General features: G+C 44.5%; 1 protein-coding gene across 1 annotated transcript in view; it reads right to left on the bottom strand.

Moving 5' to 3' along the window:
- LOC139382066 (activating signal cointegrator 1 complex subunit 1) overlaps window positions 1-21,539 on the bottom strand; it is a 33,016-nt gene that overhangs the window by 564 nt on the left and 10,913 nt on the right. The window contains exons 8-9 of the mRNA XM_071126035.1: window positions 20,705-20,769; window positions 13,559-13,702 (exon numbers count right to left, since the gene is read on the bottom strand). Coding sequence (XP_070982136.1) covers window positions 13,586-13,702; window positions 20,705-20,769 — 182 coding nt within the window. The 3' untranslated portion in view covers window positions 13,559-13,585. The remainder of the gene's footprint in view (window positions 1-13,558; window positions 13,703-20,704; window positions 20,770-21,539) is intronic.

Raw genomic sequence — 21,539 nt, 5'->3', positions numbered from 1 at the left:
GCTGGGCTGTGGTGGAGAACCAACCAACGCTGCTAGAATATTCTAGGCAGAGGGAGAATACTAAGTCTGCCTGGAGAAACTGTCTAATAAGTCATCTTAACTGGCTTACTGGCTGCAAGTAGGGGTTACTCCAAATATGTAGATTTAATTCAATTGGATTCAAACTGGGTCACACGGCTATTAAAGGTGCCAAGTGAGACAGCAGAGCAGAGGAAGCCAGTCTGAAGTGAGAGAGCAGAGGAGAGGAAGCCAGTCTGAAGTGAGACAGCAGAGGAAGCCAGTCTGAAGTGAGACAGCAGAGGAGAGGAAGCCAGTCTGAAGTGAGAAAGCAGAGGAGAGGAAGCCAGTCTGAAGTGAGACAGCAGAGCAGAGGAAGCCAGTCTGAAGTGAGAGAGCAGAGGAGAGGAAGCCAGTCTGAAGTGAGACAGCAGAGCAGAGGAAGCCAGTCTGAAGTGAGACAGCAGAGGAGAGGAAGCCAGTCTGAAGTGAGAGAGCAGAGGAGAGGAAGCCAGTCTGAAGTGAGACAGCAGAGCAGAGGAAGCCAGTCTGAAGTGAGACAGCAGAGGAGAGGAAGCCAGTCTGAAGTGAGACAGCAGAGGAGAGGAAGCCAGTCTGAAGTGAGAGAGCAGAGGAGAGGAAGCCAGTCTGAAGTGAGACAGCAGAGGAAGCCAGTCTGAAGTGAGACAGCAGAGGAGAGGAAGCCAGTCTGAAGTGAGACAGCAGAGCAGAGGAAGCCAGTCTGAAGTGAGAGAGCAGAGGAGAGGAAGCCAGTCTGAAGTGAGACAGCAGAGCAGAGGAAGCCAGTCTGAAGTGAGAGAGCAGAGGAGAGGAAGCCAGTCTGAAGTGAGACAGCAGAGCAGAGGAAGCCAGTCTGAAGTGAGACAGCAGAGGAGAGGAAGCCAGTCTGAAGTGAGACAGCAGAGGAGAGGAAGCCAGTCTGAAGTGAGACAGCAGAGGAAGCCAGTCTGAAGTGAGAGAGCAGAGGAAGCCAGTCTGAAGTGAGAGAGCAGAGGAGAGGAAGCCAGTCTGAAGTGAGACAGCAGAGGAAGCCAGTCTGAAGTGAGACAGCAGAGGAGAGGAAGCCAGTCTGAAGTGAGACAGCAGAGGAGAGGAAGCCAGTCTGAAGTGAGACAGCAGAGGAGAGGAAGCCAGTCTGAAGTGAGACAGCAGAGGAGAGGAAGCCAGTCTGAAGTGAGAGAGCAGAGGAAGCCAACTTAACAAATGTGGGAAGCATTGGAGTCAACATGGGCCAGCATCCCTGTGGTTATCCCATGTTTATGTGTATTGTCTCTACAACTAAATAAACATGGTTATGTGTATTGTCTCTATAACTGTAAATAAACATGGTTATGTGTATTGTCTCTATAACTGTAAATAAACATGGTTATGTGTATTGTTTATAACTAAAGACACGTGGTTAATCTCTCTGTGTGGATAGATTGCAGGGTTAACGGTTATTCTCTCTGTGTGGATAGATTGCAGGGTTAACATGGTTATTCTCTCTCTGTGTGGATAGATTGCAGGGTTAACATGGTTATTCTCTCTCTGTGTAGATAGATTGCAGGGTTAACATGGTTATTCTCTCTGTGTAGATAGATTGCAGGGTTAACATGGTTATTCTCTCTGTGTAGATAGATTGCAGGGTAAACATGGTTATTCTCTCTGTGTGGATAGATTGCAGGGTTAACATGGTTATTCTCTCTGTGTGGATAGATTGCAGGGTTAACATGGTTATTCTCTCTCTGTGTGGATAGATTGCAGGGTAAACATGGTTATTCTCTCTGTGTGGATAGATTGCAGGGTAAACATGGTTATTCTCTCTGTGTAGATAGATTGCAGGGTTAACATGGTTATTCTCTCTCTGTGTGGATAGATTGCAGGGTTAACATGGTTATTCTCTCTGTGTAGATAGATTGCAGGGTAAACATGGTTATTCTCTCTCTGTGTGGATAGATTGCAGGGTTAACATGGTTATTCTCTCTCTGTGTGGATAGATTGCAGGGTAAACATGGTTATTCTCTCTCTGTGTGTAGATAGATTGCAGGGTAAACATGGTTACTCTCTGTGTAGATAGATTGCAGGGTTAACATGGTTATTCTCTCTGTGTGGATAGATTGCAGGGTTAACATGGTTATTCTCTCTCTGTGTAGATAGATTGCAGGGTAAACATGGTTATTCTCTCTGTGTGGATAGATTGCAGGGTTAACATGGTTATTCTCTCTGTGTAGATAGATTGCAGGGTAAACATGGTTATTCTCTCTGTGTGGATAGATTGCAGGGTTAACATGGTTATTCTCTCTGTGTGGATAGATTGCAGGGTAAACATGGTTATTCTCTCTGTGTGGATAGATTGCAGAGTTAACATGGTTATTCTCTCTCTGTGTAGATAGATTGCAGGGTTAACATGGTTATTCTCTCTCTGTGTAGATAGATTGCAGGGTTAACATGGTTATTCTCTCTCTGTGTGGATAGATTGCAGGGTTAACATGGTTATTCTCTCTCTGTGTAGATAGATTGCAGGGTAAACATGGTTATTCTCTCTGTGTGGATAGATTGCAGGGTGAACATGGTTATTCTCTCTCTGTGTGGATAGATTGCAGGGTAAACATGGTTATTCTCTCTCTGTGTGGATAGATTGCAGGGTTAACATGGTTATTCTCTCTCTGTGTGGATAGATTGCAGGGTAAACATGGTTATTCTCTCTCTGTGTGGATAGATTGCAGGGTAAACATGGTTATTCTCTCTCTGTGTAGATAGATTGCAGGGTAACCATGGTTATTCTCTCTCTGTGTAGATAGATTGCAGGGTTAACATGGTTATTCTCTCTCTGTGTAGATAGATTGCAGGGTTAACATGGTTATTCTCTCTCTGTGTGGATAGATTGCAGGGTTAACATGGTTATTCTCTCTGTGTAGATAGATTGCAGGGTAAACATGGTTATTCTCTCTCTGTGTAGATAGATTGCAGGGTTAACATGGTTATTCTCTCTCTGTGTGGATATATTGCAGGGTTAACATGGTTATTCTCTCTGTGTAGATAGATTGCAGGGTAAACATGGTTATTCTCTCTCTGTGTAGATAGATTGCAGGGTTAACATGGTTATTCTCTCTCTGTGTAGATAGATTGCAGGGTAAACATGGTTATTCTCTCTCTGTGTAGATAGATTGCAGGGTTAACATGGTTATTCTCTCTCTGTGTGGATAGATTGCAGGGTTAACATGGTTATTCTCTCTGTGTAGATAGATTGCAGGGTAAACATGGTTATTCTCTCTGTGTAGATAGATTGCAGGGTTAACATGGTTATTCTCTCTGTGTAGATAGATTGCAGGGTAAACATGGTTATTCTCTCTCTGTGTAGATAGATTGCAGGGTTAACATGGTTATTCTCTCTGTGTAGATAGATTGCAGGGTAAACAGACATTGACAGCAGCAGAGCCCCCTCCAGACTCACTCAGCATGTCATCTGCCTGCCTCAGCTACCCCGGAGTGTGCGAGTGTGTGTGTGTGTGTGTGTGTGTGTGTGTGTGTGTGTGTGTGAGAGAGAGAGAGAGAGAGAGAGAGAGAGAGAGAGAGAGAGAGTGGTCTGTTTATCTGTGCGTGGTCTGTTTCTCTCTCTCTCTGTCTGTCTTTCTGTTTGCATCGACTGGCCATCACATTAGGGTGTCTCTGTAGGCTTTTTAAAGACACTGATTGGTTAGAGATGCAATTGAGTGTCTCCTAGCTGAATGTCACATAAAACACATCAAAACAACAACCGCTGAACGGAGGGGAGGAAGGTGCCCTGCGTCTGAACGGAGGGGAGGAAGGTGCCCTGCGTCTGAACGGAGGGGAGGAAGGTGCCCTGCGTCCTATTCCACAGGTAATGATATCTAACAAACGCCACAAGACATTCCCCTTCATGACAGCAGCAGCTGTCGTTGCCGTGTGCCTGTCTGGCACTTTGATAAACCATCTAACCATCTGTCCACAGAGCTTTACAAATATGTTTTAACGTTTAACAGTCCAACATTAGAAAACAAACCCAAGAACATCTCATCATTTAAGCAGGTTAATGTTTGGTTACCAGCTGACAGAGGTACGACACACAACTAAAACCATCTCATCATTTAAGCAGGTTAATGTTTGGTTACCAGCTGACTGAGAGGTACGACACACAACTAAAACCATCTCATCATTTAAGCAGGTTAATGTTTGGTTACCAGCTGACTGAGAGGTACGACACACAACTAAAACCATGTCATCATTTAAGCAGGTTAATGTTTGGTTACCAGCTGACTGAGAGGTACGACACACAACTAAAACCATCTCATCATTTAAGCAGGTTAATGTTTGGTTACCAGCGACTGAGAGGTACGACGCACAACTAAAACCATCTCATCATTTAAGCAGGTTAATGTTTGGATACCAGCTGACTGAGAGGTACGACACACAACTAAAACCATCTCATCATTTAAGCAGGTTAATGTTTGGTTACCAGCTGACTGAGAGGTACGACACACAACTAAAACCATCTCATCATTTAAGCAGGTTAATGTTTGGTTACCAGCTGACTGAGAGGTACGACACACAACTAAAACCATGTCATCATTTAAGCAGGTTAATGTTTGGTTACCAGCTGACTGAGAGGTACGACACACAACTAAAACCATGTCATCATTTAAGCAGGTTAATGTTTGGTTACCAGCGACTGAGAGGTACGACGCACAACTAAAACCATCTCATCATTTAAGCAGGTTAATGTTTGGTTACCAGCTGACTGAGAGGTACGACACACAACTAAAACCATCTCATCATTTAAGCAGGTTAATGTTTGGTTACCAGCTGACTGAGAGGTACGACACACAACTAAAACCATCTCATCATTTAAGCAGGTTAATGTTTGGTTACCAGCTGACTGAGAGGTACGACGCACAACTAAAACCATCTCATCATTTAAGCAGGTTAATGTTTGGTTACCAGCTGACTGAGAGGTACGACACACAACTAAAACCATCTCATCATTTAAGCAGGTTAATGTTTGGTTACCAGCTGACTGTGAGGTACGACGCACAACTAAAACCATCTCATCATTTAAGCAGGTTAATGTTTGGTTACCAGCTGACTGAGAGGTACGACACACAACTAAAACCATCTCATCATTTAAGCAGGTTAATGTTTGGTTACCAGCTGACTGAGAGGTACGACACACAACTAAAACCATCTCATCATTTAAGCAGGTTAATGTTTGGTTACCAGCTGACTGAGAGGTACGACACACAACTAAATCCATCTCATCATTTAAGCAGGTTAATGTTTGGTTACCAGCTGACTGAGAGGTACGACACACAACTAAAACCATCTCATCATTTAAGCAGGTTAATGTTTGGTTACCAGCTGACTGAGAGGTATGAGGCACAACTAAAACCATGTCATCATTTAAGCAGGTTAATGTTTGGTTACCAGCTGACTGAGAGGTACGACGCACAACTAAAACCATGTCAGCAATTATTTGTATGGGCTGGGCTGGGCTGGGCTGGGCTGGGCTGGGCTGGCCTGGGCTGGGCAGGGCTGGGCCGGGCTTGTTTGTTTGTTTCTGTCTGTTTGTTTGTTTGTTTCTGTCTGTTTGTTTGTTTGTTTCTGTCTGTTTGTTTGTTTCTGTCTGTTTGTCTGTTTGTTTGTTTCTGTTTGTTTCTGTCCGTCCGTCTGTCTGTAAAATCTATGGTGTTCAATTAACCTGACGCCATTAGCAGTTTAAAAGGTAAGACCGACCACATAATGTAAAAAGTTCCTCTGACCTTAAAAATGGATTAACGGCTAAATCAATTTCCCCGTGTGCTGCTCCAGCCACTTGAAGCATGTAACTAACTGTATCTGCACTTCTCAAAGGTCAAAGGTCTTTCAAATGTCTTCTGCCTTTTCCTTTCCTACACGCTTCAAGTCAGAACCAATTCTACACATCTTTCAAATGAGATACGGGAGCTTTCTAAGTACAATGTCAGAGATGGTACAGGATGGTTTTGAATGACAACATCGTAAACATTTGGGATTTAAAAGCCAGAAGGTATCTCAGTGGATTGGCCGACTTCACTGTGTGGATCACAACAATACGCCACTTCTCCTAACTTGGTATGAAATGAAACATGTCAGTTGGGTATATAACAATATTTAGATAGTGTTGTTTCTCTTTGAATGTCCCAAAAACACTAACTTCAGAAACTAAAATAGATTGAATACTTGTTAGAATTTGATGAAGACATTCTCATAATGGATTTTTCATTCTAAATGAAAAATCAGAAGAAGTGGATTTAATCTTTGATAGTTTAGTGCAATATTTGTAATGATCCTAGTCTTAAAGGAGGATAGGTGATTGATTTGCCCACGTCATTATTTTCAATAATCCATTGGTTTCTTTTTTGGCTCTACTAAGCAGAAATGGAGAGCTGTCAACGGATAGAGGAAGATTCCTCATCCCCCCGGGGAAAGAAGAGGCTGTTTTCTCCCTATCAGCAGATCTGTTGACTTCTGTCCTGTTAGACATGACCTGTAGGAACTAGACGTTTCTCCACAGACGCTGATGCTGCAGGAAATAGACATTTATCCACAGGAAGCAGAGAAAGCATCAGTGATGCTTTAGGTGAAACCCCAAGCACAAAGAAACATCGTCATGATCTAATACTACATTTATGTAATGAGAAGAAGAAATGCTTCAGAAATGATTTATTCTGAATGGCCCATGAAAACACTACAACAAAGATAGTCAACACCGAGAGAGAGACAGAGAGACAAAGAGAGAGAGAGAGAGAGAGAGAGAGAGAGAGAGACAGAGAGAGAGACAGAGAGACAAAGAGAGAGACAGAGAGAGAGACAGAGAGACAAAGAGAGAGACAGAGAGAGAGACAAAGAGAGAGAGAGAGAGAGACAGAGAGACAGAGACAGAGACAGAGAGACAGAGAGAGAGACAGAGAGAGAGACAGAGAGACAGAGACAGAGAGACAGAGAGACAGAGACAGAGAGACAGAGAGACAGACAGAGAGAGAGACAGAGAGAGAGACAGAGAGAGAGACAGAGTCAGATGATAAATTAATATCAGAATCCATAGAAGAAATGTCTATGGTACCACAAAGTATCCCTGTCTGAACAGAACTGATTTATCCACAAAGTATCCTTGTCTGTAGTGTCCTGACATGTGGTCTACTCTGTAGTGTCCTGACATGTGGTCTAGTCTGTAGTGTCCTGACATGTGGTCTAGTCTAGTTTCCTGACATGTGGTCTACTCTGTAGTTTCCTGACATGTGGTCTAGTCTGTAGTGTCCTGACTCCTGACATGTGGTCTACTCTGTAGTGTCCTGACATGTGGTCTAGTCTGTAGTGTCCTGACATGTGGTCTAGTCTGTAGTGTCCTGACATGTGGTCTAGTCTGTAGTGTCCTGACATGTGGTCTACTCTGTAGTTTCCTGACATGTGGTCTACTCTGTAGTTTCCTGACATGTGGTCTACTCTTTAGTTTCCTGACATGTGGTCTACTCTGTAGTGTCCTGATTCCTGACATGTGGTCTACTCTGTAGTGTCCTGACTCCTGACATGTGGTCTACTATGTAGTGTCCTGACTCCTGACATGTGGTCTACTCTGTAGTGTCCTGACATGTGGTCTACTCTGTAGTGTCCTGACATGTGGTCTAGTCATTCCTGGAAACCTTTGCCCAGCACACCACATCCTGAATGACATCTCTCTCTGCCAAAAGAAAAGAGTGTTGCAGCCCTTAACAATTTAATTAACCTGCAAATCAGGCCCTTTCCCCATCCCTGTACTTACTAGGAGGGTATTATGGGATGTTTCCAAGAACGAATAAGCCAAGCTCTTGCCAGTTTACCTGAGCCTGCGGTTTTCATTTATCCCTTCCTGACAGTAACAAGCCTTAAAACTAGATGAGTCATTTGCTGCTTTTGTCAATACACCGTGGCATTTTCTACTGTCTGTCTACATGACACTGAGATCATTCTCTCTGTCTCTGTCAGTCAGCCAGCCAGTCAGTCTCAGGAGATAGGCAGTGGCTGATTAGGCCATGACTTCAGCCCGAAATGGCACTCTATGGGCCCTGGTCAAAGGAAGTGCACTATATAGGGAATGGGGTGACATTTGGGCCAAACAGTGCATTTGGAAAGTGTTCAGACCCCTTGACTTTTTCCCCATCAAACTACACACAATACCCCATAATGACATCACAATACCCCATAAAGAGAAAGCGAAAACAGGTTTCTTGCAAATGTATATATAACAATCCCCCCCAGAAATAAGTTATTTACATAGGTATTCAGACCCTTTGCTATGAGACCCAAAATGAAGCTCCAGTACATCATGTCTCCATTGATCATCCTTGGAGATGTTTCTACAACTTGGAGTCCACCTGTAGTAAACATGATTGAACATGATTTGGAAAGGCACACACCTGTCTATATAAAGGTCCCAGCATTGTCAGAGCAAAAACCAAGCCATGAGGTCAAAGGAATTGTCCGTAGAGCTCCAAGACAGGATTTTAACAAGGCACAGATCTGGGGAAGGGTACCAAAACATTTCTGCAACATTGAAGGTCCCCTAGAACACAGTGGTCTCCTTCATTCCTAAATTGAAGAAGTTTGGAACCTCCAAGACTCGTCCTAGAGCTGGCAGATGGTCACTCTTGACAGAGCTCCAGAGTTCCTCCGTGGAGATGGGAGAATCTTCCAGAAGGACAACCATCTCTGCAGCCGTCCACCAATCAGGCCTTTATGGTAGAGTGGCCAGACGGAAGCCACTCCTCAGTAAAAGGCACATGACAGCCCGCTTTGAGTTTGCCAAAAGACACCTAAAGACTCTCAGACCATGAGAAACAAGATTCTCTGGTCTGATGAAACCAAGATTGAACTCACTGGCCTGAATGTCAAGCATCATGTCTGGAGTAAACCTGGCACCATCCCTACGGTGAAGGACATCATGCTGTGGGGATGTTTTTCAGCGGCAGAGACTGGGAGACTAGTCAGGATCGAGGGAAAGATGAAAGGAGAAAAGTAGAGAGAGATCCTTGATGAAAACCTGCTCCAGAGCGCTCAGGAGCTCAGACTGGGGGCGAAGGTTCATCTTCCAACAGGACAACGACCCTAAGCACACAGCCAAGACAACGCAGGAGTGGCTTCAGGACAAGTCTCTGAATGTCCTTGAGTGGCCCAGCCAGAGCCCGGACTTGAACCCGATTGAACATCTCTGGAGAGACCTGAAAATAGCTGTGCAGCGACACTCCCCATACAACCTGACAGAGACGAGAGGATCTGCAGAGAAGAATGGGAGAAACTCCCCAAATACAGGTGTGCCAAGCCTGTAGCTTCATAGCCAAGATGATTCGAGGCTGTAATCGCTGCCAAAGGTGCTACAACAAAGTACTGAGTAAAGGGTCTGAATACTTATGTAAATGTTATATTTCTGTTTTTTGTGTGTTTTTTTTTAATAAAATTTGCAAACATTTCTAAAAACCTGTTTTTGGTTCGTCATTATGGGGTATTGTGTGTAGAATAAAAACCTGTTTTTGGTTCGTCATTATGGGGTATTGTGTGTAGATTGATGAGGGGAAAAAAAACAATGAACTCCATTTTAGAATAAGGCTGTAAGGAAAAGTGGGAAAAGGGGTCTGAATACTTTCTGACTGTTTCTCTTCTGTCTCCGAGGCCTCTGGGAGCCAAGGAGGAGGGTTGAACAAATACAGTGCCTTGCGAAAGTATTCGGCCCCCTTGAACTTTGCGACCTTTTGCCACATTTCAGGCTTCAAACATAAAGATATAAAACTGTATTTTTTTGTGAAGAATCAACAACAAGTGGGACACAATCATGAAGTGGAACGACATTTATTGGATATTTCAAACTTTTTTAACAAATCAAAAACTGAAAAATTGGGCGTGCAAAATTATTCAGCCCCTTTACTTTCAGTGCAGCAAACTCTCTCCAGAAGTTCAGTGAGTATCTCTGAATGATCCAATGTTGACCTAAATGACTAATGATGATAAATACAATCCACCTGTGTGTAAACAAGTCTCCGTATAAATGCACCTGCACTGTGATAGTCTCAGAGGTCCGTTAAAAGCGCAGAGAGCATCATGAAGAACAAGGAACACACCAGGCAGGTCCGAGATACTGTTGTGAAGAAGTTTAAAGCTGGATTTGGATACAAAAATATTTACCAAGCTTTAAACATCCCAAGGAGCACTGTGCAAGCGATAATATTGAAATGGAAGGAGTATCAGACCACTGCAAATCTACCAAGACCTGGCCGTCCCTCTAAACTTTCAACTCATACAAGGAGAAGACTGATCAGAGATGCAGCCAAGAGGCCCATGATCACTCTGGATGAACTGCAGAGATCTACAGCTGAGGTGGGAGACTCTGTCCATAGGACAACAATCAGTCGTATATTGCACAAATCTGGCCTTTATGGAAGAGTGGCAAGAAGAAAGCCATTTCTTAAAGATATCCATAAAAAGTGTCGTTTAAAGTTTGCCACAAGCCACCTGGGAGACACACCAAACATGTGGAAGAAGGTGCTCTGGTCAGATGAAACCAAAATTGAACTTTTTGGCAACAATGCAAAACGTTATGTTTGGCGTAAAAGCAACACAGCTCATCACAATGAACACACCATCCCCACTGTCAAACATGGTGGTGGCAGCATCATGGTTTGGGCCTGCTTTTCTTCAGCAGGGACAGGGAAGATGGTTAAAATTGATGGGAAGATGGATGGAGCCAAATACAGGACCATTCTGGAAGAAAACCTGATGCAGTCTGCAAAAGACCTGAGACTGGGACGGAGATTTGTCTTCCAACAAGACAATGATCCAAAACATAAAGCAAAATCTACAATGGAATGGTTCAAAAATAAACATATCCAGGTGTTATAATGGCCAAGTCAAAGTCCAGACCTGAATCCAATCGAGAATCTGTGGAAAGAACTGAAAACTGCTGTTCACAAATGCTCTCCATCCAACCTCACTGAGCTCGAGCTGTTTTGCAAGGAGGAATGGGAAAAAATGTCAGTCTCTCGATGTGCAAAACTGATAGAGACATACCCCAAGCGACTTACAGCTGTAATCGCAGCAAAAGGTGGCGCTACAAAGTATTAACTTAAGGGGGCTGAATAATTTTGCACGCCCAATTTTTCAGTTTTTGATTTGTTAAAAAAGTTTGAAATATCCAATAAATGTCGTTCCACTTCATGATTGTGTCCCACTTGTTGTTGATTCTTCACAAAAAAATACAGTTTTATATCTTTATGTTTGAAGCCTGAAATGTGGCAAAAGGTCGCAAAGTTCAAGGGGGGGCGAATACTTTCGCAAGGCACTGTACATTCTATAGACACAACACAGTGTCACTATCAATGTTCTGATGCTCGGCAGGATGGCTGGGTCGGCTGGGGGCATTTACATAACCCTGTATAATCATTGCTGTTGACAAGACTCCGGGAAGAAGGACAAATGTGTGTGTGTGTGTGTGTGTGTGTGTGTGTGTGTGTGTGTGTGTGTGTGTGTGTGTGTGTGTGTGTGTTCTAGCTGCTACAGTATGCTAGTAATGAGTGTCTTTGAGCTGACAGACAGAGCTAGCCAAGTGCACTCGGTGGTAGATATTTCCCTCCTGCATGGCATGCCAAGCAAGCAGAGGGCAGCAGGACATCTCTCTGAGGGCAGGACAGGAGGAAGTGAATGTAGCTGAGCTGAGCAGACTGTGACAGCAGGACATCTCTCTGAGGGCAGGACAGGGGGAAGTGAATGTAGCTGAGCTGACTGTGACAGCAGAACATCTCTCTGAGGGCAGGACAGGAGGAAGTGAATGTAGCTGAGCTGACTGTGACAGCAGAACATCTCTCTGAGGGCAGGACAGGAGGAAGTGAATGTAGCTGAGCTTAGCAGACTGTGACAGCAGAACATCTCTCTGAGGGCAGGACAGGAGGAAGTGAATGTAGCTGAGCTGACTGTGACAGCACAACATCTCTCTGAGGGCAGGACAGGGGGAAGTGAATGTAGCTGAGCTGACTGTGACAGCAGAACATCTCTCTGAGGGCAGGACAGGGGGAAGTGAATGTAGCTGAGCAGACTGTGACAACAGAACATCTCTCTGAGGGCAGGACAGGAGGAAGTGAATGTAGCTGAGCAGACTGTGACAGCAGGACATCTCTCTGAGGGCAGGACAGGGAGAAGTGAATGTAGCTGAGCTGAGCAGACTGTGACAACAGAACATCTCTCTGAGGGCAGGACAGGAGGAAGTGAATGTAGCTGAGCAGGCTGTGACAGCAGGACATCTCTCTGAGGGCAGGACAGGAGGAAGTGAATGTAGCTGAGCAGACTGTGACAGCAGAACATCTCTCTGAGGGCAGGACAGGGAGAAGTGAATGTAGCTGAGCTGAGCAGACTGTGACAACAGAACATCTCTCTGAGGGCAGGACAGGAGGAAGTGAATGTAGCTGAGCAGACTGTGACAGCAGGACATCTCTCTGAGGGCAGGACAGGAGGAAGTGAATGTAGCTGAGCTGAGCAGACTGTGACAACAGAACATCTCTCTGAGGGCAGGACAGGAGGAAGTGAATGTAGCTGAGCAGACTGTGACAACAGAACATCTCTCTGAGGGCAGGACAGGGAGAAGTGAATGTAGCTGAGCTGAGCAGACTGTGACAACAGAACATCTCTCTGAGGGCAGGACAGGAGGAAGTGAATGTAGCTGAGCAGACTGTGACAACAGAACATCTCTCTGAGGGCAGGACAGGGGGAAGTGAATGTAGCTGAGCTGAGCTGACTGTGACAGCAGAACATCTCTCTGAGGGCAGGACAGGAGGAAGTGAATGTAGCTGAGCTGAGCAGACTGTGACAGCAGTACAGACAAACAGACAAGGGCAAGACAGGGAGGCAGACAACAGCACTGACAGACAACAGCACTGACAGGGGGGTGACAGACAACAGCACTGACAGGGGGGGGGGGGGGGCAGACAACAGTGTCACTGCCCCTCAAAATGCCTGCACACACACACACACACACACACACACACACACACACAGATGGGAGAATGCTCCCTGCCTCCTCCACAGTATAATAACGCCCGATAGAGCCCTCTGCTGGCCAACAGTAGAGTGCTTTGATGTCCTGCCTGAAGAGGGATTTACACTTCTGATATTTGAGGAAATTTACCATAATTGCTGAGATTTACCTCGTCTGTCAAACAACTGTCAACTGTCACTGACCACTTAAAATGTACAACAATTTACAGTAAAGGTAATCAATGTAAAAACCACTGTTGTGTTCTCTCTCTACCTCTGTCTCTCTCTCTTTACCTCTGTCTCTCTCTCTCTACCTCTGTCTCTCTCTTTACCTCTGTCTCTCTCTTTACCTCTCTCTCTACCTCTCTACCTCTGTCTCTCTCTACCTCTCTCTCTCTCTTTACCTCTCTCTCTCTCTTTACCTCTCTCTCTCTCTTTACCTCTCTCTCTCTCTTTACCTCTCTACCTCTGTCTCTCTCTTTGTCTCTCTCTCTCTCTCTCTCTCTTTACCTCTCTCTCTCTCTCTCTACTGTACCTGAGTGAACGTTCATTGGAGAGGTGGTCAGGAGAAGTTCAGAAGGCCAGCGGAGGTGTAGAAACCGGTGCAGTCGGTAGAATACCTCTGGGAAATCTGGACCGCACTCAGATCAAACTCCCCAAAATGGTACGACCCAAAGCTCTACGTTAAGAACAAGACAAGAGAGTTAGAACAGTACTGTCAATCTGAGTGTTAGGGTGTGTCCCAAATGACACCCTTTCCCCTATATTAGTGCACTACTTTTGACCAGAAGAAGTGCACTAGATAGTGAATAGGGAGCCATTTGCGACACACCCTAGGAAACCACTACTAACATTGTTACGTGAATCTCCTGTTTACACTTGAAGTAGTTCTACATGTCCACGTTGTGAACTGGACCAGAGTTTTGACGGAGGTTCTGGTTATACAACTACAGCATGACAAAAAAATAAATTCCACTCCACGACCATCAACAGAACGACATAACGATGAGACCGCTCTCTCTCTCTCAAAGATGGTGTTACTGTGGTTACTAAGGGCTCCCGAGTGGCGCAGCGGTCTAAGGCATCACTACAGACACCCTGGTTTGATTCCAGGCTGTATCACAACCGGCCGTAATTGGGAGTCCCATAAGGCAATTGGCCCAGCGGCGTCCGGGTTTGGCCGGTGTAGGCCGTCATTGTAAATAAGATTTTGTTATTTTAACTGACTTGCCTGGTGTAATAAAGGTTAAATAAAAATGATGAATGAAATAAACTTCTCAGGGGAACACATGGTACTGACAGAGACTCTCCAGGGACATTCCTATCATGTTGCTTCTCAGGGGAACACATGGTACTGACAGAGACTCTCCAGGGACATTCCTATCATGTTGCTTCTCAGGGGAACACATGGTACTGACAGAGACTCTCCAGGGACATCATGTTGCTTCTCAGGGGAACACATGGTACTGACAGAGACTCTCCAGGGACATTCCTATCATGTTGCTTCTCAAGGGAACACATGGTACTGACAGAGACTCTCCAGGGACATTCCTATCATGTTGCTTCTCAGGGGAACACATGGTACTGACAGAGACTCTCCAGGGACATTCCTATCATGTTGCTTCTCAGGGGAACACATGGTACTGACAGAGACTCTCCAGGGACATTCCTATCATGTTGCTTCTCAAGGGAACACATGGTACTGACAGAGACTCTCCAGGGACATTCCTATCATGTTGCTTCTCAGGGGAACACATGGTACTGACAGAGACTCTCCAGGGACATTCCTATCATGTTGCTTCTCAGGGGAACACATGGTACTGACAGAGACTCTCCAGGGACATTCCTATCATGTTGCTTCTCAGGGGAACACATGGTACTGACAGAGACTCTCCAGGGACATTCCTATCGTGTTGCTTCTCAGGGGAACACATGGTACTGACAGAGACTCTCCAGGGACATTCCTATCGTGTTGCTTCTCAAGGGAACACATGGTACTGACAGAGACTCTCCGGGGACATCATGTTGCTTCTCAGGGGAACACATGGTACTGACAGAGACTCTCCAGGGACATTCCTATCATGTTGCTTCTCAGGGGAACACATGGTACTGACAGAGACTCTCCAGGGACATTCCTATCATGTTGCTGCTCAAATGGAACCCGATTCCCTGCACTACTTTTGGCCAGGGCCCATATAGGGATCAGGTTATAAGTAGTGCACTATAGTGACCAGGGCCCATAGGGATCTGGTTATAAGTAGTGCACTATATAGTGACATGGGCCCATAGGGATCTGGTTATAAGTAGTGCACTATATAGTGACCAGGGCCCATAGGGATCAGGTTATAAGTAGTGCACTATATAGTGACATGGGCCCATAGGGATCTGGTTATAAGTAGTGCACTATATAGTGACCAGGGTCCATAGGGATCAGGTTATAAGTAGTGCACAGGTTATAAGTAGTGCACTATATAGTGACCAGGGCCCATAGGGATCTGGTTATAAGTAGTGCACTATATAGTGACCAGGGCCCATAGGGATCAGGTTATAAGTAGTGCACTATATAGGGAATAGGGTACGCTACTGCGCTGAAGGCTCAGTTTGTCATATCTAAACATTGGGAGGACCCCCAAGGTGAATTAAATTCTAACGTTACTGTATGAAAGCCCTCTATAGGCTGCCATGCTGATTTATCCCAAACATAGTGCCTTCGGAAACTATTCAGACCCCTTGAATATTCCCACATTTTGTTATGTTACAGCCTCATTCTGAAACGGATTAAATACAACAATTTCCTCGTCAATCGACACACAATACCCCATAATACCCCAATACCCCATCGGGGCGGCAGGTAGCCTAGTGGTTAGTGGAGCGTTGGACTAGTAACCGAAAGGTTGCTAGATCGAATCCCCGAGCTGACAAGGTAAAAATCTGTCGTTCTGCCTCTGAACAGGAAGTTAACCCACTGTTCCTAGGCCGTCATTGAAAATAAGAATTTGTTCTTAACTGACTTGCCTCGTTCAATAAAAGGTAAAAAATTATGACAAGCAAAAACTGTTTTTTTTTTAAATAAATGTTTTACATACGTTTTCAGACCCTTTGCTATGAGACTCAAAATTGAGCTCAGGTGCATCCTGTTTCCATTTTTCATCCTTGAGATGTTTCGACAACTTGATTGGAATCCACCTGTGGTAAATTCAATTTGATTGGACATAATTTGGAAAGGCATTTACCTGTCTATATAAGGTCCCACAGGTGACAGTGCATGTCAGAGCAAAAACTGCTGCAGAAATGTTTTGGTACACTTCCCCAGATCTGTGCCTCGACACAACCCTGTCTTGGAGCTCTACGGGGCTCTACCCTGTCTTGGAGCTCTACGGGGCTCTACCCTGTCTTGGAGCTCTACCCTGTCTTGGAGCTCTACGGGGCTCTACCCTGTCTTGGAGCTCTACCCTGTCTTGGAGCTCTACGGGGCTCTACCCTGTCTTGGAGCTCTACGGGGCTCTACCCTGTCTTGGAGCTCTACCCTGTCTTGGAGCTCTACGGGGCTCTACCCTGTCTTGGAGCTCTACGGGGCTCTACCCTGTCTTGGAGCTCTACCCTGTCTTGGAGCTCTACGGACAGTTCCTGCAAGCCAGGAGGTTTAAGGAATTGTCTGTAGAGCTCAAAGACAGGGTTGTGTCGAGGCACAGATCTGGGGAAGGATACCAAAAAATGTCTGCAGCATTGAAGGTCCCCAAGAACACAGTGGCATCCATCGTTCTTAAATGGAAGAAGTTTGTAACCACCAAGACTCTTCCTAGAGCTGGCCGCCCGGCCAAACTGAGCAATCGGGGGAGAAGGGCCTTGGTCAGGGAGGTGACCAAGAACCCTGTGGTCACTCTGACAGAGCTCTAGAGTTCCTCTGTGGAGATGAGAGAACCTTCCAGAATAACAACCATCTCTACAGCACTCCACCAATCAGGCCTTTATGGTAGAGTGGCCAGACGGAAGCCACTCCTCAGTAAAAGACACATGACAACCCACTTGGATATTACATTTGTAAAAAATGAGATAATTTCATGTGCCTGAGTCAATACCCCATAGTCAAAGTGAAAACATGCTTTAAGAAATGTTTGCAAATGTATTGAAAATGAAATACATAACTATCTAAATTACATAAGTATTCAAGCCCCTCAGTCAATACATGTTAGAATCACCCAGTGATAACAGCTGAGTCTTTCTTGGTGAGTCTCTAAGAGCTTTCCACACCTGGGTCTTTCTGGGTGAGTCTCTAAGAGCTTTCCACACCTGGGTCTTTCTGGGTGAGTCTCTAAGAGCTTTCCACACCTGGGTGTTTCTGGGTAAGTTTCTAAGAGCTTTCCACACCTGGGTGTTTCTGGGTAAGTTTCTAAGAGCTTTCCACACCTGGGTGTTTCTGGGTAAGTTTCTAAGAGCTTTCCACACCTGGATTGTACAATATTTGCACATTATTCTTTTTAAAATTCTTCAAGCTCTGTCAAGTTGGTGGTTGATCATTGCTTGACAGCCATTTTCATGTCTTGCCATACAGTTTCCTCTTAAATCGGCTTGAAAATCTAACTTGGAACACTCAGGAACATTCAATGTCGTCTTGGTAAGCAACTCCTGTGTAGATTTGGCCTTGTGTTTTAGGTTTTTGTTCTTACATCATCCAAAGTGTAATTAATAACTTCACCATGCTCAAATCCTTGACTTCGGCGATGTAATTTACAAAATAGCTTCCAATACCCTACTCAATAAATTGGATGCAGTCTATCACAATGCCATCCGTTTTGTCACCAAAGCCCCATATACTACCTACCACTGCGACCTGTACGCTCTCGTTGGCTGGCCCTCGCTTCATACTCGTCGCCAAACCCACTGGCTCCAGGTCATCTACAAGACCCTGCTAGGTAAAGTCCCCCTTATCTCACTGGTCACCATAGCAGCACGCTCTCCAGCAGGTATATCTTTCTGGTCACCCCCAAAACCAATTCCTCTTTTGGCCGCCTCTCCTTCCAGTTCTCTGCTGCCAATGACTGGAACGAACTACAAAAATCTCTGAAACTGGAAACACTTATCTCCCTCACTAGTTTTTAGCACCAGCTGTCAGAGCAGCTCACAGATTACTGCACCTGTACATAGCCCATCTATAATTTAGCCCAAACAACTACCTCTTTCCCTACTGTATTTATTTATTTTGCTCCTTTGCACCCCATTATTTTTATTTCTACTTTGCACATTCTTCCATTGCAAATCTACCATTCCAGTGTTTTACTTGCTATATTGTATTTACTTTGCCACCATGGCCTTCTTCTTTTTGCCTTTACCTCCCTTATCTCACCTCATTTGCTCACATCGTATATAGACTTGTTTATACTGTATTATTGACTGTGTTTGTTTTACTCCATGTGTAAATGTAAATGAGAACTTGTTCTCAACTTGTCTTCCTGGTTAAATAAAAGGTGAAATTAAATAGAAATAAAAAGGGATATTTAATGTCTGCTTTTCTTTCCTTTTCACCCATCTACCAATAGGAGCCCTTCTTTACCCATCTACCAATAGGAGCCCTTCTTTGCGAGGCAATGGAAAACCTCCCTGGTCTTTGTGGTTGAATCTGTATTTGAAATTCACGGCTTGACTGAGGGACCTTACCGGTAATTGTATGTGTGGATTACAGAGGTTAGGTAGTTATTCAAAAAATCATGTTAAACACTATTACTGCAGACAGAGTGAATCCATGTGACTTGTTGTGTGACTTGTGAAGCAACTTTTTACGACTGAAGTGGTTTAGACTTGGCATAACAAAAGGGTTAAATACTTATTGACTCAAGACATTTCACCTTTCAAATTCATTTGTAAAATAATTTAAAAAACATAATTCCACTTTGACATTCTGGGGTATTGTGTGTTGGCCAGTGACAAAACAACCTCTCAATGTAATAAATGTCAAATTCAGGCTGAAACACAACAAAATGTGGAGAAAGTCAAGGGGTCTGAATACATTGTGAAGACACTGATCATTGGACCTAATGAGGAAATGGAGGCTGATTCCCAGTTCTAACAACACTCATAACATTCTAAATTCTTAAGACTAATAAAATGTCATTGATCTTTTCAGTTATGGTTGGTTGGAGGGATCAAACCCAGCGTGTTGAGTTGGCTGGGACTTTAGAGTTGTCTGTCAGGAATATATTTCAGGTCCAATCAACACTCTGTTCCAGTGTTTCATGATCCTGGGGAACCAATAGGTATGAGCCAATTAGTGGAATCAGGTGTGTAGCGCGAGGGCAAAAACTAATATTATAGATTTATTTTTTCCTTTATTTAATTAGGCAAGTCAGTTAAGGACAAATTCTTATTTACAATGACGGCCTACACCGGCCAAACCCGGACAGCGTTGGGCCAAATGTGCGCCTCCCTATGGTACTCCCAATCACGGCCGGTTGTGATACAGCCTGGAATCGAACCAGGGTTTCTGTAGTGACGCCTCTAGCACTGAGATGCGGTGCCTTAGACCGCTGTGCCACTCGGGAGCCCAAAATGAACAGAACGGTCACCATTCAAGTGAATTATTAATTTGTTCGATTCATCATATTTATGTGTACTTAATCCTATCTGATAGGATAAATCCAGATAGATAGCTTTGGAAAAACTGGGCCCAGGACTAGAGCACTGCTCCATTCAGACAGACCGCACCAGGAATATACTATTGTAGTTCTTACATTTTACCAGCAGAGGGCAGCTAATCCACATGAAACAGAGCCAGAGGTATTGTTGCATCACCTACCTGACTGGCTACCATCTTACTGACTGAATGGGCTGTCTACCATCTTACTGACTGAATGGGCTGTCTACCATCTTACTGACTGAATGGGCTGTCTACCATCTTACTGACTGAATGGGCTGTCTACCATCTTACTGACTGAATGGGCTGTCTACCATCTTACTGACTGAATGGGCTGTCTACCATCTTACTGACTGAATGGGCTGTCTACCATCTTACTGACTGAATGGGCTGTCTACCATCTTACTGACTGAATGAGCTGTCTACCATCTTACTGACTGAATGAACTGACTACCATCTTACTGACTGAATGAGCTGTCTACCATCTGACTGACTGAACTGTCTACCATCTTACTGACTGAATGAACTGCCGACCATTTTACTGACTGAATGAACTGCCGACCATCTTACTGACTGAATGAACTGCCGACCATTTTACTGACTGAATGAACTGCCGACCATCTTACTGACTGAATTAACTGTCTACCATCTTACTGACTGAATGAACTGCCAACCATTTTACTGACTGAATGAACTGCCGACCATCTTACTGACTGAATGAACTGCCGACCATTTTACTGACTGAATGAGTGCTGCTAATAAATCTCACTGAGTGAGTGAGTCTGCTAAATCTTACTGCATTATGTAAGCCCCGGGAGGCTTTATGTGTTCCTGGAATGTTCCTATTGCTTCTGTGAATAGTCGTTCCACCCAAAATATTATGGGAGTACTAGTCAAGAATAAAGATAACCCACAAAAACGTATTATTGCTCAATATAGGAGAGAAATGATCTCCTATGAGACGGACCTAAAGGTTGTATTGTTCAACAGACAACAGGCAGGTAAAAAGGTAACACCAGGATGTTTATTTGTTTGTGTTGTTTGACCTCTGACCTTTAATATGTTCCTGGCATCGAAGGCCTCCCGCTCCTTCATGTTCTGCTGCCTTCCTCCTCCGGCTGGAAAACACACAACAAAAGATAGGTAAACCCTGAGCACCGTGTGTAAACCCTGATCACCGCGGGTAAACCCTGAGCACCGCGGGTAAACCCTGATACTGAGAGCGTTGGCGTTTCCAAAATAGATATATTTGGGTGTTTTTGGAGCATTTGTTGGTGTTTCATCTGTGCCTCTGCAACTGCACAACGAGCATGAGGAAGGTTATCGCTGGTGGGGTACATTTCCTCACAACCAAGTAAAAAAAGGTGTCTGGACACTTAGAGCACGACATTTACATCGAAAAATACAGATTTGGTTAACAAAAAGGTGAACTTTGAAAAAAGGTCCTTTGACCCTAATGAACAAAACACACATCTAGTGTATTAGGTGGACAACTCTATTTTATAAAATCAAAAAATGTGGGTTAGTGAGGTTTAGTGGAGTTCAACGTCAACCACACCGTTTATTACAACACTGTTCAAACCAGGTGGATATCCCTATGAACTGTTCTGGGAGATATGATCCTAAATTACTCTCGCTCTGAAAAACACTAAACAGATGACAGCCTTACCACCACCACCACCCTGATTGGTCAATGTCCCTGTCTGTTATGTAACAGCTGTGATTCTAACAACATAATGCTGACCATTCATCTGGTATGCAGCAGTGACGTACCTAAAACACTGCATTCTGAGCAATTCAGAGCTATTCTGAGCTAGTCAACAACAAGAGCAGAACCAACAGTAACCTTCCCTCCCTCGCTCCCTCGCTCCCTCCCTCGCTCCCTCGC

This window comes from Oncorhynchus clarkii, chromosome 23 (assembly GCF_045791955.1).
Source record: "Oncorhynchus clarkii lewisi isolate Uvic-CL-2024 chromosome 23, UVic_Ocla_1.0, whole genome shotgun sequence".
Lineage (NCBI taxonomy): Eukaryota > Metazoa > Chordata > Actinopteri > Salmoniformes > Salmonidae > Oncorhynchus > Oncorhynchus clarkii.
Note: the sequence above shows the minus strand (reverse complement) of the source record. Positions and strands in the feature narration are given on the sequence as shown.